Genomic DNA, 16,643 nt, shown 5'->3' on the forward strand with positions numbered 1-16,643 from the left:
TGGGGCAGGGCTGTGCCTTTTGTATCTGGCATTCAGAGAAAGCCTTTCTAATTCCATAAGGAAGTGAATTGTGTCACTTCACACACACACTTCGAGGAAGAACATTTGAAGTAGAGGGAACAGCAGGTGCAAAGGCCCTAAGGCAGGAAGTGTTATTGGAAAAATAGCCAAAAGATTGGTAAATGCAGAAAGGAGTGAGAGAAAGGAGGGGTGGTAGATGAGGCCAGAAAATGGGGGGTAGGCAGGAGGGAAATGTGCAGATCATGCAGGGCCTTAAGGGCACTGGACAGTTTTAGTAGAAAGGACACCTCCTACCTCCTGACACATGCCTGATTCAAACACCAGTGGTGCTCTCTATGGAAATATATTCCCATGTAAGTTTTGTGACGGATTTCTTTTTTTAATGGACACAAGATAAGTTTATGTGTGTGTCTCTTTAGCAACAAATGTTATATGAGTGGTGATTCTTGCTGGGGTATGTGTTTGCTTATTCTCGACAATATCCATGTAAAGAGGACAGTCACACAGTTAAAAATGTTTCTCTGAAATGCAAAATCTTCTTATCGTTAAAGCTTTGTATTAACATATGTTTCTTAGTCATCTCTGGTTGCCATAACAAAATACCACAGGTTGGGTGGCTTAACAACAGAAATTTATTTTCTCACAGTCCTGGAGGCTGAAGGTCCAAGATCAAGGCGCCAGCATGGTTGAACTCTTGGTGAGGGCCCTCTTCCTAGCTTGCAGACAGCTGCCTTCTTGCTGTGTCCTCACACGGCAGAGAGAGAGAGACAGCAAGCTCTAGTCTCTTTTCTTATAAGGACACTAATCCTATCATGGGGGCCCCATCTGCATGACCTCATCTAAACCTAATTACCTCCTAAAAGCCCCAAATACCATCACATTGGAGGTTAGGGCTTCAACATATGAGTTTTCATATGACTGAAACAAACATTCAGTCCATAACAATATCTACTTTCATGTCCCCAAAACAACAGATGGGAACAATTGTTAATTTTGTACACCTGGTAATTTCTCAGCTCTGGGACCTGCGGTTTAAGGGGAGAGACCGCTGAGCAGAAATGGAGGGTGTGTTTTTGGCCTGTTGCCCTATGACCAGGAAGTAATTCTCCTCCCTCTCCTCAGATTCCTACATTAAGCGCCCCGCCCCCATCGCCACCAATATCCAGCCCTGACAGAGTCGGTCAGTTCACAAAGGAATGGGAAGTTTGGAGAAAGGTGATGGTAGGCCTGGAATGTGTGTAGGTGTGGTTTTCCCTCTGGATACTGGCTCATTTACCCCAGAAATGGGCTGCTGCACTTTTTCTTCTGAAACTCCCATGATTTCCACCCAACAAATGCCCTTGCTTTGAACTCTGTCCTGTGAAGTTTGTTGTGAAGGTAGTATTTTGGAGGAGGAGTTAAAATTGATAGACTAAAAATCCTTTGTCTATCAATCTTAGGAGACAGATTCCACAAAAAAGATGTCAAATCTTTGTAGAAAATTATCAGTCCTGTAATTTTCAGTCATTTGCATCAAGAACTTGAAATATTGGGCAAATTCAATCAGATAAAGCCAGCTTACTTTTTATTTTTTTGTTTTTGTTTTTTTGCGGTACGCGGGCCTCTCACTGCTGTGGCCTCTCCTGTTGCGGAGCACAGGCCCCGGACGCGCAGGCTTAGCGGCCATGGCCCACGGGCCCAGCCGCTCCGCGGCATGTGGGATCCTCCCAGACCGGGGCACGAACCCGTGTGCCCTGCATTGGCAGGCGGACTCTCAACCACTGCGCCACCAGGGAAGCCTTCTGATGCTTTTTAAGTGCAATCACGTGGTTTTCCCGATTGGCTGAGATGCTGTCTACAGATCAGCCTGCCTCAGAAGTTCCCCTTCCCGAGAGGAATGATGGTGTGCAGTCACATGGGATCACATCTCCTTGCCTAGTGATAAGGACCCCTAGTCCATGCTGTCTGAAGACAAACAGGAGGAGAACTCTCCTTGCCTGCTGGCCAGTGGGGCAGCTCTCCTGCCCAGGCTTGGGAGAGAAATAAGATTCACTTTGTACGTCCAGGAAGAGTCCCCACCACAGCCCTCAAGTTGGCTGGGAAGCTACTTTAGTCCAGGGAGCCCACCGTGTTCTCTCTGACAGTGACACCTAGGTACCTCCTGGGCCAGACCCCCCGGGCAAATCCCAACAACACAAGGAGGGACAGGGTGAGTGTAGGCTCTGACAGGTGGCCTGGATGTGATGCAAAGGGAAGAGAGGTTTCCAGGCTGTGTCCACATGCACAGGAGAGGGGAGAGGATTGCTTCTGTGGCCTAAATCACTACTGACATTCTTTGGCCAGAACGAAAATCCAGGTGGGACCAAGCCCAGGGCTGCCTGGCATCACCACAGCGGTGCCCTGCCAGGGACCAGGTGCAGGCTGAGTGCCACTGCAGGTCCTCCTGCTTCACTCCCAGACCTGGCTCTGTGTCCTAAGGCCTGGTCATGCAGAGGCCGAGGGGCCTGACTGAGTGGGCCAGTGCCGGTTTAGATGGCCGGATGGCCCTGACGGGGCTTGTGTCTTGCTTTTGAAGGAGGACGGCCGTCACCTGGAGGTATTCTGTGAGCTCCTGGGCCTGGAGAGTGTCAGAGTCGCTCAGTGGCTGTGTAATCGCAAGATCATCACAAACTCCGAGACGGTGGTGAAACCCATGACCAGGTCCCAGGCCATCAACGCCAGGGACGCGCTGGCCAAAAAGATCTACGCTCAGCTGTTTGACTTCATTGTGGAGAGAATTAACCAAGCCTTGCAATTTTCAGGCAAGCAGCACACTTTTATTGGTGTTTTGGACATTTATGGGTAAGAGTCTCTTCAATGAGCTTGTCTTTCCTCATTTTAATGTCGAATGCCTGTTATTTTTATGTCATTTTGTTCTGGTTGCTCTTTTGTGTTTCACGTGATCAGAAAGATGGTGTTCAGGGCTTCCCTGGTGGCGCAGTGGTTGAGAGTCCGCCTGCCGATGCAGGGGACACAGGTTCGGGCCCCCGTCCGGGAAGATCCCACATGCCGCGGAGCGGCTGGGCCCGTGAGCCATGGCTGCTTAGCCTGCGCGTCCGGAGCCTGTGCTCCGCAGCGGGAGAGGCCGCAACAGTGAGACGCCCGCGTACTGCAAAAAAAAAAAAAAAAAAAAAGAAAGATGGTGTTCTCTTTTTTTTGCATATATATGGATGTTAAATACAGTCTCCTGGGCTACAGTGTCTTTTTTCTAGGGTATATTAAATAAATTCTAAATCAATAATGGCCAACTTCCAGAGCCACATGCCAGCTGCCATGCTGAGTGGTCTCCGTGCACCTTCTTATTCCTCAAACAACCTTATAATTACCCTCGTTTTACAGATGAAACAACTAAGCCTTAGGAAGACACTTTCAGAGTTGCTCTGCTGGTAGGAAAACCCAGCACTGTATGAGGCTCTCACCCACTTCTGTTTCCCTATAGAGGCCCTGTGAGGTGTAGCGCCCTGACATACCTTTCCCATTTCATAGGGTGAAAATAACAGCCCCAGCGGTCCTGCACCTTGCCCACATTCACAGGGCCAGAGGTAGACTCAAACCCAGGCCTTTTACCAACCAGCCTCCTCACACCTAAAGTCTTCTTCCATTCTTGGATCATGAGGGTCATGTGTTTGCCCCATTCTCCAAGAATTCTTTTTTTTAATAAATTTATTTATTTATTTATTTTTGGCTGTGTTGGGTCTTCGCTGCTGCACGCGAAGTTGTGGCGAGCGGGGGCCCCTTTCTGTTGCGGTGCACAGGCTTCTCATTGCAGTGGCTTCTCTTGTTGTGGAGCACAGACTCTAGGCGCACAGCCTTCTGTAGTTGTGGCATGTGGGCTCAGTAGCTGTGGCTTGCGGGCTCTAGAGCGCAGGCTCAGTAGTTGTGGCACATGGCCTTAGTTGCTCTGCTGCATGTGGGATCTTCCCTTACCAGGGCTCGAACCCTTGTCCCCTGCATTGGCAGGTGGCTTCTTAACCACTGCGCCACCAGGGAAGTCCCTCCAAAAATTCTAATACATTTGGGGGACCAAGTTCCCACACTGGGGTTTTTTTCTTGCTTCTTTTCATTGCCCAGTCCTGCTTTTCCAGGTCAGACTTGTGCTAAAGACACTTGTAGAACAGCCAGGAAGAGTGACTGAGGCCTGGCCAGCGTGAGGGGAGTTAGCACCCAGGCTTTTGTTTGTTAGCAACTGGCCTTCAGCACCCAACCCCTTCCCTCTCCCAGGACCCACCCTGGTTTCTCAGGGGGAGGAGGGGCAGATGGTCCCAGGGAAGGCATCACGGAGTATTCCACTGAGATTGGGGAGTATCCCCCCACACCCCGAGAAAAGCAGCTCTCCCTGCCCTTCCCATTTGGAGGGGAGAGCTGGCTGGCCTGCTGGGAGGGCAGGCAGAAGGGGCCGCTGAACTTTTACGCATACAGAGAGAAATCGCTTTTCCCACAGCTCTTTAACGTGAGGCTGTGCCTCAAGGGAGTTCCTTGTTTAACTTAGATTCTAAGTTAATACTGTACATATGACTCCCAATTAATGGTATCTGTCAACAGTTATAAATTAGTGATACATTGCTGGGGTAGTCTAGTAAATTATTTACCTTGTCCGTTCAAAAAAAAAGGATTTGAGCAGCCAATAATCATTTAAGCAGACTTCTAAACGGGAATAGCCCTGCTTAACAATAGTCTCTCTCATTGTGGTGGAAATGTGACTGTTATATTTTTTCTGTTCTTTTCTGTGTTTTTAAATGTCTTTAAAATAAATAGCCCTTTATTTATTTATTTTTTGCGGTACGCGGGCCTCTCACTGCTGTGGCCTCTCCCGTTGTGGAGCACAGGCTCTGGACGCACAGGCTCAGCGGCCATGGCTCACGGGCCCAGCCGCTCCGTGGCATGTGGGATCTTCCTGGACCGGGGCACGAACCCGTGTCCCCTGCATCGGCAGGCGGACTCTCAACCACTGCGCCACCAGGGAAGACCCAGTAGCCCTTTATTTTAAGAATATATTATTTCATTCAAGAACAAATATGCATGTGCCAGGAACTATGTCAGGTGTGATTGTTAAAGAAAGTAGACATGGCTTCTGACCTCTAGGGACTTAAATTTTAGTGGAGGGGGCAGGCAGATACTTAGAGGTTGGGATGATTTCTGGGCAGGGAATAAGTAGATGGATGTGCTGCAGGTTAGCAGGGCAGGAAGAAGAGAGGGGGCAGCTGAGAACAGGGAGCCGTGAGTCAGGAGAATGACAGGGCGGCGTCAGATCCGCAGGCTGATAGACCACTGTCATAAGGAAGTTGAATTTTTGGCTAAGTGGGCAAATCTTTGACAGGAGTAATTGTAAATTTTTAAGAACTTGTTAGAGTAGATCTTAAATTTATATTTTAAAATTAAATTCCTCCTTGGATATTTAAAAAGTAACATGCTCACTGCCACCCATGAATTCATTTCATCCGTCCAAAAAAGTAAGCTCTCCTCTTTAAGTAAGAGTGTTACTGTCTGGGGCGAATCCTTTCACACCTCTCTCCAGTATGCTTATGTCTAGGTGAGCCCTCGTGCATGCACACCTGCAGCTGTTGAGAGAACTGAGCTCAGGGTGACCTGGAAATAAGACAGCCTGAAAAGAAAAGTTACCCTCTGTGAAGGCGATGAAAGCCAAAGCTATGAGCGTTGAGATTTCAGCTTGGAAGAACATGGAGGCCTGTGGTTCCCCAGCCAGTCGGGTATTTATGTTCTCTAGACCCAGAGTTGGAAAGGCCTGGGGCTTGGAGTCAGACCGCAGGGAGTGAGCACGGCACCACACCTGTTGTGTGGCCCCCAGAAAGTCACAGAACCTCTCTGAACCTCAGGTTCGGAGGGGACCTCTCTGGCAGGGTTATTACAAAGGTCAAATGGAAGAAATCGTGAAGATATTTTAAGAACCATAAGGATTGTTCAAATGTGAACAGGAAAACAGTCATTGATGTTCGACATTCCGCCCCTGCCCTAGGAAGTCCAGCCTTTGGCCCCAGCTGCGGGCTGCAGGGCATGATGAGGCCCTTTTGTCTCCCCTCCAGGCCCAGCCGTGGCCTGTCTGCAAGGTCCAGGCTGGCAGAGCCTCTGGACCACCCAGGGCGCGTGTGGAATGGGGCTGTGAGGACTGTGGGTTCTGCTGCTGTTCCAAGTCACCCTGCAGCTGCCCAGAGGACAGTCCGGGCTCTTAACCTCCCCAGGAATTCTAAACTGAGCCAAACGGGCTCAGTCAAGTGAGATTCCCAGGGGACCCATGGCTGAAGCTGGCAGGAACCTCTCGGGATTAGAGCGATTAAGAACTAAGCCTTTAGGGGGCTTCCCTGGTGGCGCAGTGGCTGAGAGTCCGCCTGCCGATGCAGCGGACACAGGTTCATGCCCCGGGCCGGGAAGATCCCACATGCCGCGGAGCCTGCGCGTCCGGAGCCTGTGCTCCGCCACGGGAGAGGCCACAACAGTGAGAGGCCCGCGTACCGCAAAAAAAAAAAAAGAACTAAGGCTTTAGACGCACCAAGAGCTGGGGTCGAATTGCATGTCTGGCACCACATTGCAATGGTCACCATCTCTTCTGACCCTCGTGTGTAACAGTGGGGTCAGGGCAGCTCTTCACTTAGGGCGATGTTGGGTTAAGTGAGGAGATGAGCATTAATGCTAACAGCTAAAGTACTCAGCCTCCTTCTGGCAGGAGCGCTCATCTGGACAGGTGGTGAATTGGGTGCCCCAGTTTTGTTCAGCCCACATCGCAGAGTGGGGTGATTCACATAAAATCAGCGTTCTGGATTCTCTTGAGAATCAGGTGACCTCACATCCTGACCTGCATTAATCCATGGCCACAGCTGGCTGGAGCTGAGTAGTACCTGCCCGTTGGGCAATCCTGGTTATCATGGGCCCCGCACAGTTCCAGCCTGCCCCCCCATTCTGTCATCTACTGGTCTCCTCTCAGCTTGTGAGTTTGCAGCTCCAGAGACAGACACTGAAAGTCTGAAAAAGGAGGTGGGGCTGTCTGCCTTGGACCTAAAGGGGTCTGCTGGGCTATGGGTATTAGATGGCCTTGCCCTTTTCCTCCAAGGACTGTGAAAGCACCCCTTGGGAGGCAAAACCGTGCTGCCTCTGCATGCAGCAAAGAGTGGGACAACAGGAAGCAGCATTGCTTTTTCACTGGAAACATAAGTGTTACAGTCAGGTCAGCTCACAGCTCAGTCTGACACTGTTTGTCCTCGGACAAATTTTTCAACTTCTCAGTCTTATAAAGTGAGGATAATAGTGCTGATGACAGTGTTATGGTGTGGATTAAATGATATGCCATATTGTACCATGCCTGTTTTAATGCCTGCCTCAGGTAGGTGTTTTGTACACACAAGATGCCTTCCTGGGGCAGCCTGGAAAAAGGTGACTTATAAACTGAATGCTAGGATATTTAAACCAGAAGCTTTGAGGCATATTTAAAACTTGCAGAAAACATAGAATACTTTTAAACTGTGAAATCTGTGAAAAAATGCTAACCTATAAATGCATGTATATATCCTTCAAGTTATATCTTAACTTGTTTAAACTGTATTTCAGTTTTGAAACCTTTGATGCGAACAGCTTTGAACAGTTTTGCATCAATTATGCTAATGAAAAGCTGCAACAGCAGTTTAACCTGGTAAGTGACTTTTCTGCCTTCTTGAAACTAGCTCTCAGCCGTGTGTGTGTGTGTGTGTGTGTGTGTGTGAGTGTGTGAGTGTGTGTGTGAGTGTGTGAGAGAGAGACAGAGAGACAGACCATGGAGAGAGGCTCAGTCTGGTTCTTTCCCTCTTCAAATCTTGCTGGATCACTCACATGCTGGGTCACTGCACCATCTTGTGGCCGTATCTTGAAACTGCACCTTCCCATCCTATTTCATCTTTGTGGAGCCACTTGCCCACTTCTGTTTCAGTTCATCACCTGCCATTCTTGGACACAGGCCACCCGCCCCGCAGCCAGACCAAACCACTTAGTTTCCTGAAGGCTCCAGTCTTTGTGAGCCTCAGCATCTGCACCTGCTGCTCTCTCTGCCACAACCCACCTGCCCCTGTCCTTTCCCCATCCCTTCATCTTCACCTGGAGAACTCCTGCTTGTCATTTGAAATTCAGCTTCTCCCACACAGCTCATGAGAAGACAGTGTGACATCATGGAGAGCATGGGCTTTTGCTCAAACTGAACTGGGTTTGAGTCTCAGCTCTACCACCTCCTTCCTCTGGGACCTAGGGTTCTCTGAGCCTCATTTTTCTTATTTTGAAAACAGGTCAGTAGTATCTGCCTAATATCCTCGTAAGGAGAAGACCTAACGTTGAATCATACCCAGCAAATGTTTTTTTGCTTTGCTAGTCCTTGCTCCAGAATTAAGTCATGTATAAGCATAAGATTTCACCCTGTTGCGAATTTGTATTGTTAACATTCTCAAGGATTCCCTGGAAGTTTAGCATTTAATAACTGAAACTAAGATTTATTCCAAGTGGGTGTGCAGCATAACTCACCTGAGGTCGAACTGTGTCTGTAGATCCTGCCCCTCCCGGGACGCCAGTGCCGTCTTGGTCCCCGACATACACGTTCACCTCAACCTCAGAATAACATGTGCAAGACACTTCCTGAAAATAGCATGTCAGGGGCTGCAATTCCATTTTTCTCTTTTTTTATTCTGCTTTTCCTCCTCTTCCACTTCATCCTCCTTCTCCCCCGCCCCACTTTATTTTGGGGGGGTGTGGGGTTGAGTCTTATATCAATGTGCAGATCCTCCTGGAAGAGGTAAAACCTTAAAATATCAACATGAAAGCCTTAGTGAGCCCTCTCCTAGCTCCAGTCCCGTAAGTCTGGCCGCTGCTGGACCCCTGCATCTGGGTGGCCTCTGGGAGTTCAGCAGTGACAAAGTGAACCTGCCACCTTCCCTTCCTGGCTCCTTGCCTTCTACGCTCCCTCTTGCGATTAAAGCACCACTGCTGACCCAGTGTCCTGAGCCTCACGTTCATCCCAGCCTCGTTGCTCTTGCTCACCTTCCTTGCACAGTGTCTGGCCTCCACAGAACCCTGGGCTGAGTCCTGACGGGGCTTTCTGCCTCCACTCCTGCCCTCTTCAAAGCCATCCCCACCCCCAAACCAAGTTCTCTTTCCAGAACTTAGATCTCATCATGAACTCCGTGGATCCTCACTGCCCCTAGGAAAAGGCCACAGGTCTGAGATTCTCTGGGGGTACACAGGGGGCTGATGTGATCTCCCCTCTGCTGTCCTTTGCAGCCCCATCCATTGCCCCCCACCCCCATCGCTGTTGTGCTGTCTCTCTGGCCTGTACGGGCGCCGTTCAGTTCTCAACCACCTATTGGGCTTCTGTGCAATTTCCACTGGGATTCTCCTGTGGGCACCTTTCTCCTCGTAGCCCTTCCCCCTTCTGCCACCTGCAGCCAGGATGAGCCTGAGCCAGCCCTCTGGGAGGCCTCCCTGGTACCCTCATGGCCCGAACAAGTACTGTACAAAGCTCTCCAAGTTGTTAGCTTCTCATACTGGCCCCAGAGCCAACATTCTCAGGCAGGCTGGTTCCCACCCGGCCAAAGAGGCTGGGTCTGCCTTGGACAGCAGCAGTGGCTGAGCAGGAAGGAGCTCCAGGACCACCCTGAGTGCTAAAGGTGGCAGGCTGGCTCAGGCCTCACACCCCAGGATGTGGGAACCCCCTGCGAGTGGGCTGGAAGATGACAGCTACACCCACGTTAGGACCTCAGCAGCACTGATCGTGGGTAAGGAGGGTGGCGTGCATCTCAGGGTCTTCCATAAACATTCAAGTCAGTCATATATCTACATTTTCCAAACGTTTGTGTCCTGTTCTTCAGAAGCACACTCTAATGTTCTCTTTTACTTTCTATGTTGACTTCCGGATTTCCAGCATGTCTTTAAACTTGAACAAGAAGAGTATATGAAGGAAGATATTCCTTGGACTCTGATAGATTTTTATGACAACCAACCAGTTATTGACCTGATTGAAGCCAAAATGGGTATTTTGGAGTTACTGGACGAAGAATGCTTGGTAACTTTTTAAAATAACTGTTGTTTTCAACTTCTGAGTAGTAATCGATGAGCATATTGCAAAATGGATTTTTTTTAATGTACATGTAAATTCCCGACGTGTTACTATTTGGTTGGATGTTAACACTGAGACAGCAGTCCATAGCAGGAACCCCAGAGGGTCCGGTGAGCCTCCCGCCCTCAGCAGGTGTAGCCCACCCTTGGGTAACATGCATGACCTCTTAGGTCATGTCCAGCAGGGAGGAGCCCTTTGAAGCTGTCGCTAGGTGTATATATAGAGTGGACATGGAAACAACAAGTGACTATACACCAGTTGTTAATGACTAATAGGAACTGAGTTTTCTCTTACTTCCTGATTCCATGAGTCACCCACTGGGAGGTGCAGCTGAAAACTCAACATCATGCAATTGACAAAAGAGTCTCTAGAAATTTTCCTATTATTATTACCCTCTGGGAGGAACAACTTCACAGTGAGTCAGCCTAGCAGTGTCCTTTGTCAGGCCACAGGAAAAAATAATCCCTAGGACAGTATTCATTCTTTTGGTTTAAAGGTTATATTTTAACGTTTAAACACACATCTTTTTTCGTTTCCAAAGATTTATTTTTGCCACCCCCAGCCCCAAATGCTTGTAATGTTGAAGACTTACTGGTATTTTCTCCCTAGAATTCTCAATTCCATGGTTCTTCTCAGAGATTAGCCTTTCTGGTGCCACCTACGCTTTAGCCCCTTCAGTGATGTAAGATTAAAAGACAGGCATCAGGGCCAAACATTCTGGACTGATCTACTGGGGGCAGGGTGCAGAGGCCAAGGTAACCTCTAGGAATATTTGTACCCACTCTACAGAGTCATTCCCTATATGGAATATTAGATTCACAGAGTTCAGGCTGAATGTCATTGATAGCTTCACAATCACCAGTATCAAGAACAAGTTTTGCATCTAGCTTAGTTTAAGTAGGTAAGATCTTAGTTCAAGGAGGTAGTTATTAACTAGGCAGTAAGACAAAAGAACAGCTTTCTTCCTGAGGCAGGGGGTGGGGAGGACTACATTTGGGTTCCAATCTTCCCCCATTCGACCAAGAATAAAAATCATGTTCACATAATTTTGGGAGGAAGAAATGTTAAAATACTGCCAATTTTGCAGAAATAAAATCCTTCATTCTTACGTCATTATGTGACCGTTTCCTTTTCATCAATAACATTTTGTTCTTCTAAAAGAGCATTGATGGGCTTCCCTGGTGGCGCAGTGGTTGAGAGTCCTTCTGACAATGCAGGGGACACGGGTTCTTGCCCCGGTTTGGGAGGATCCCACATGCCGCGGAGCGGCTGGGCCCGTGAGCCATGGCCGCTGAGCCTGCGCGTCCGGAGCCTGTGCTCCGCAACGGGAGAGGCCACAACAGTGAGAGGCCCGCGTACCGCAAAAAAACAGAAATTAAAAATAAAATAAAAATAAAAGAACGTTGATGTGTCCATTTAAATATCACTGTAAAGAATAAGATCAAAGACAGATTTATGCCTAGAGTTGCATTTGAAACAGGAGCCTCTCATGTAGAGCAGTTCACTCTGAGGTGCAGCTCATCTTGGTTTTTTAGAATTAGCGCTTTTCCTCCCCTCTGTTTTCTTACTTGCTATTTGGTTTGCTTTTCTCTTCCAGTTACCACATGGGACTGATGGAAACTGGCTTCAAAAGCTGTATAATAATTTTGTCAACAAGAACTCTTTGTTTGAAAAGCCCAGAATGTCAAACACATCCTTTATCATCCAGCACTTTGCTGATAAGGTACAGTGAGAGTTTGGAGCAGTGCTGTCTGCCCCTGGCCCACAGCTGTCTCCTGGGAGGAGCAAGCAGGCCAGGGACTTTGCTGGTCAGAACCATCACGCTTAGCACGTAGCTTTGATGAAGGATACCTGTGTGTATGCGCGCGCGTGTGAGCATAACAGTTCTTAATTTGTCTTTATCACAAAATATATGCATTTCAGTCGTACCGCTTTAAAGATAAACGTGTTGCCAATGGACCTCATTTCTGATTTGGGGCTTATTGTGAGTTCATTAATCTTTTATCAGTTTATTTTCTCCGTGATATTGCTATAATCAAGACAGCATAGTTGTTTCCTACATTGAAAGGAATATCTTTTTGTTGACCCTTTCCTTTCTTACTGTCATAATATATTTTTACATTGGTAACAGAGACTGACTCAAGGTGATGGGTTTTCTAAGTGATCTTTATTTTCTTTATATGTCTCCAATTTCTTATGAAAAAAATGTTTAGTAAAAAAAAAATTTTTTTAATCAAATTACAGAAAGCTTAGGAAATGGAAGGAAAAAAAAAGAAAATGTACCACAACCACCTGCCCTAAACATGCTTTCTCATCTTGCTTTCCTTCCTTAAGGAAACTCCTGCCCTCTGTGTTATTGCCGGGTTGGGTGTTACTCCAGTGGCTTGGCCAGCGCCTAGGGATCATGGGGACAGCCTGTGCTTGCCTGTCCTAGAGGCTATTGCTGTGGGTCAGTCTGCTGGTTGTGCCTGAGTGTCCACGGGGGCAGTGGAGGGACAGCCAGACAGACAGCTATAATAACCTCTGTGGGCCAGAGGAGCAGAGTTAAATGTGATCGCCTTTTAGTGCTTGGAGTTTTTCAGATAGGCTCCTGAAGAGATGCACATGAAATGAGTGATGATCTATCAAGTTATATTTTCTAGTTGCTGTCCTTGGAGTTTTTCAGATAGGCTTCTGAAGAGATGCACATGAAATGAGTGATGATCTATCAAGTTATATTTTCTAGTTGCTGTCCTTTATAATTTCACAGTTGTGATCCCAAGGGAAAAAAAAGGATCAGACTTCATGTAAAGCGCATATGGGATTTACTTCAAGAGACCCTCTCTATAGTACATGGTGTCTGTACGTTTCATTCTTGTCACCTGGCACTTCCAAGAAGCCCCTCTTAAAAGAACTAACAGTGCAGCATTTTGCGTGTACTATGGATGGGTGAGAAGAAACCATACACACTGTAGGGTCAGCTTAGGTTCTCAGTTTCATTAACCAAGGAAATAAAATTGTTTTGAGAGCGAGGCAGCTGTGCTTACATGCAGAAAATCAGCACACTTTGCCATGGTCCCCAGTGCCCCCAACAGAGGCACTCAGGTACCTGCTACCCTGTCCCTGCAAACAGTCTCCTGGGATTGGGAAGGCTCTATATTTGTTACACCTTTGCTCATTTATACTGGTGGCTCACACACCAGCCTGGAAGAATTTATGCAACAGTCCATGTGCTGTACTCACAAGGGCGTGTGTCCAGACAGCCAGCGTTCCTGGTTCATAACCCGAACTGTGCACCAGGAAGGACACTTTCCTACCCAGGGGACAAAGCAGAGTCCTTGCCCTGGGGTCCCTGAACACCCTCTCTGCCTCCATATTCCAGCACCCCTGAAAGCCTGTTTGTTCACAGTTTGTAAATTTTTATTTTTTTATTTATGAAGAATATATATCACATTTTAAAATATATAGTCCAGAGATTTGGCTATTGTAAATAGTGCTGCAGAGGACCTAGGGGTGCATGTATCTTTTTGAATCCGTGTTTTTGTTTTCTTCAGATATATACCCAGGAGTGGAATTGCTGGATCAAATGTTAGTTCTATTTTTGAGGACTCTATAGTATTTTCCATAGTAGCTGCACCAATTTACATTCCCACCAATAGTGCAGGAGGGTCCCCTTTTCTCCACACCCTCACCAACACTTGTTATGTGTGGTCTTGTTGACTTTATCCATTCGGACAGGTGTGAGGTGATATCTCATTGTGATTTTGGTTTGCATTTGCCTGATGATTAATGATGTTGAGCATATTTTCATGTGCCTGTTGGCTATCTGTCTTCTTTGGAAAAATGTTTATTCAAATCCTCTGTCCATTTTTTAATAGGATTGTTTCTCTTTTTGGAGGTGAGTTGTAGGAGTTCTTAATATATTTTGGATATTAATCCCTTATTAGGTATATCATTTGCAAATAACTTCTCATTCAGTAGGTGGCCTTTTCATTTTGTTGATAGTTTCCTTCACTGTGCAAAAGCTTTTTAGTTTGATGCAGTCCCATTTGTTTATTTTTGCTTTCGTTTCCCTTGCCTGAGGAGACATTTACAAAGAAGTATTACTAAGACTGATGTCAAAGAGCGTACTGCCTGTGTTTTCTTTTAGAAGTTTTATGATTTCAGGTCTTACATTTAACTCTTTAATCCTGTCTGGAAACACGCCCTTGTGAGTACAGCACATGGACTGTTGCATAAATTCTTCCAGGCTGGTGTGTGAGCCACCAGTATAAATGAGCAAAGGTGTAACAAATATAGAGCCTTCCCAATCCCAGGAGACTGTTTGCAGGGACAGGGTAGCAGGTACCTGAGTGCCTCTGTTGGGGGCACTGGGGACCATGGCAAAGTGTGCTGATTTTCTGCATGTAAGCACAGCTGCCTCGCTCTCAAAACAATTTTATTTCCTTGGTTAATGAAACTGAGAACCTAAGCTGACCCTACAGTGTGTATGGTTTCTTCTCACCCATCCATAGTACACGCAAAATGCTGCACTGTTAGTTCTTTTAAGAGGGGCTTCTTGGAAGTGCCAGGTGACAAGAATGAAACGTACAGACACCATGTACTATAGAGAGGGTCTCTTGAAGTAAATCCCATATGTGCTTTACATGAAGTCTGATCCTTTTTTTTCCCTTGGGATCACAACTGTGAAATTATATATAAAGGACAGCAACTAGAAAAGATAACTTGATATATCATCACTCATTTCATGTGCGTGTCTTCAGGAGCCTATCTGAAAAACTCCAAGCACTAAAAGGCGGTCACATTTAACTCTTTAATATTTATTTATTTACTTATCTGGCTGTGCCAGGTCTTAGTTGTGGCAGGCCGGCTCCTTAGTTGTGGCATGTGAACTGTTAGTTGCAGCATGCATGTGGGATCTAGTTCCCTGACCAGGGATCGAGCCCAGGCGCCCTGCGTTGGGAGCACGGAGTCTTAACCACTGCGCCACCAGGGACGTCCCTGAAATTTATTTTTGTGCGTGGCGTGGGAGTAGTCCAGTTTGATTCTTTTCGTATAGCTGTCTAGTTTTCCTGGTACCACTTATTGAAGAGGCTGTCTTTTCCCCACTATATACTGTTGCCTCCTTTGTCGTAGATTAATTGCCCATAAAAGTGTGGGTTCTTTTCTGGGCTCTCTGTTCTGCTCTGTTGATTTATGTCTGTGTCTTTATGCCAGTACAATACTGTTTTGATGACTGTAGCTTTGTGATTAACCAGAGATTTGAATGTTTAAGCAGCCACCCTGGATATGTTGTTTGAGGGATTTGAGAAGCCTTATGAATCAGAAAGGGCTGCATGGAGGGTTTTTCTAAGCCAAGTTCAATCAGGGCAAACACTGACCCACTCTAAACCTGACTCTAAGGGGTTTGTGGTCCTGGAAGGTTTTGTGATCAGCTGGTCAATTTTTCTTTCCTTTCTACCATATTAATGCTGATTCAGGAAAACATTTCTGTTTGACTCAAAGGACACCACTGAGCTTTACTCTTCCTCCTGGTGGCTTCAAAGGCAAAGGGAGCCCTAAGCCAGGTCTTCTTGTATTAGCTGCACATGTTACAGGGAAAAAACAGTCACCTGGGGCCAGTGGGAACTAATGGGTGAGTGTAGAGTGAGCAGCGGCCAGTGAGAAGTCCAGGCAGCGGGAGAGCCTGGCGCTTTGCATTAGATGACTTATTCCCAGCTTCCTAAGCTTTCTGTAATGGCGTTGCTGTGACAAACAAACTGAATCTCTTTTTAAAACATTGCCTTTGTAGCCCCTTCATTAATCTTTCTTTAAAAAGAAAAGAAACCTGTGGTACTTAGATGCTGTCTGCATTTGCCTCTTTGGAACTAATTCCTTTCTTTGCCTAGGTAGAGTATAAATGTGAAGGTTTCCTTGAGAAGAACAGAGACACCGTCTATGACATGCTGGTTGAAATCCTGAGAGCCAGCAAGGTTTGTAAAGTCCTAAGAGGTAGTTAATGTTATTCATTGTGTACTTGACGTGGATCTGGATGTGTATCAGGAAAGAGTAAGAAGTTGTGTGTGTGTGTGTGTGTGTGTGTGTTAACTGTCTTGTAACAGCGAATTGTAGCTCCTGCATACAAAAAATGACTGTTTTGGAACTGGCACTAAAATATGTTTCTAGCTTCTGAAAGCGTGCACATTTCCACTATATGCAAAATCAGAAATCAAATATGTAGATGACAGAGATGAAGGACAGATAATACAATCATTTAAAGAATCATAATTCACATTTTGTTCATTCACTCACTTATAAAGCACTTATCATGTGCCAAGCACTGTCCTAGATTCTGGGGATACAGCAGTGAACAGGGCAGACAGGGTTCCTGCCCTCATGGAGCTCACATCCCAGAGGGAGCAACATACCTTACACATGAAAGCAAGCAATGGTAGGTAGTGCCAAGTAAGTGCTCAAGGAAAACCAAAGCAAGATGGAGTGCTGCTCTGCATATGTGAGCTCCTTGAATCCACGGTTCTGTATGATGAAGTGTCACCGTAAGAGT

At 46.8% G+C, this 16,643-nt stretch overlaps 1 protein-coding gene across 1 annotated transcript in view; it reads left to right on the forward strand.

Moving 5' to 3' along the window:
* MYO5C (myosin VC) overlaps window positions 1-16,643 on the forward strand; it is a 99,667-nt gene that overhangs the window by 16,969 nt on the left and 66,055 nt on the right. The window contains exons 8-12 of the mRNA XM_060003748.1: window positions 2,576-2,841; window positions 7,597-7,678; window positions 9,926-10,066; window positions 11,718-11,843; window positions 15,988-16,071. Coding sequence (XP_059859731.1) covers window positions 2,576-2,841; window positions 7,597-7,678; window positions 9,926-10,066; window positions 11,718-11,843; window positions 15,988-16,071 — 699 coding nt within the window. The remainder of the gene's footprint in view (window positions 1-2,575; window positions 2,842-7,596; window positions 7,679-9,925; window positions 10,067-11,717; window positions 11,844-15,987; window positions 16,072-16,643) is intronic.

The sequence above is a fragment of the Delphinus delphis genome, chromosome 2 (genome assembly GCF_949987515.2).
Source record: "Delphinus delphis chromosome 2, mDelDel1.2, whole genome shotgun sequence".
In the NCBI taxonomy this organism is placed as follows: Eukaryota; Metazoa; Chordata; class Mammalia; order Artiodactyla; family Delphinidae; genus Delphinus; species Delphinus delphis.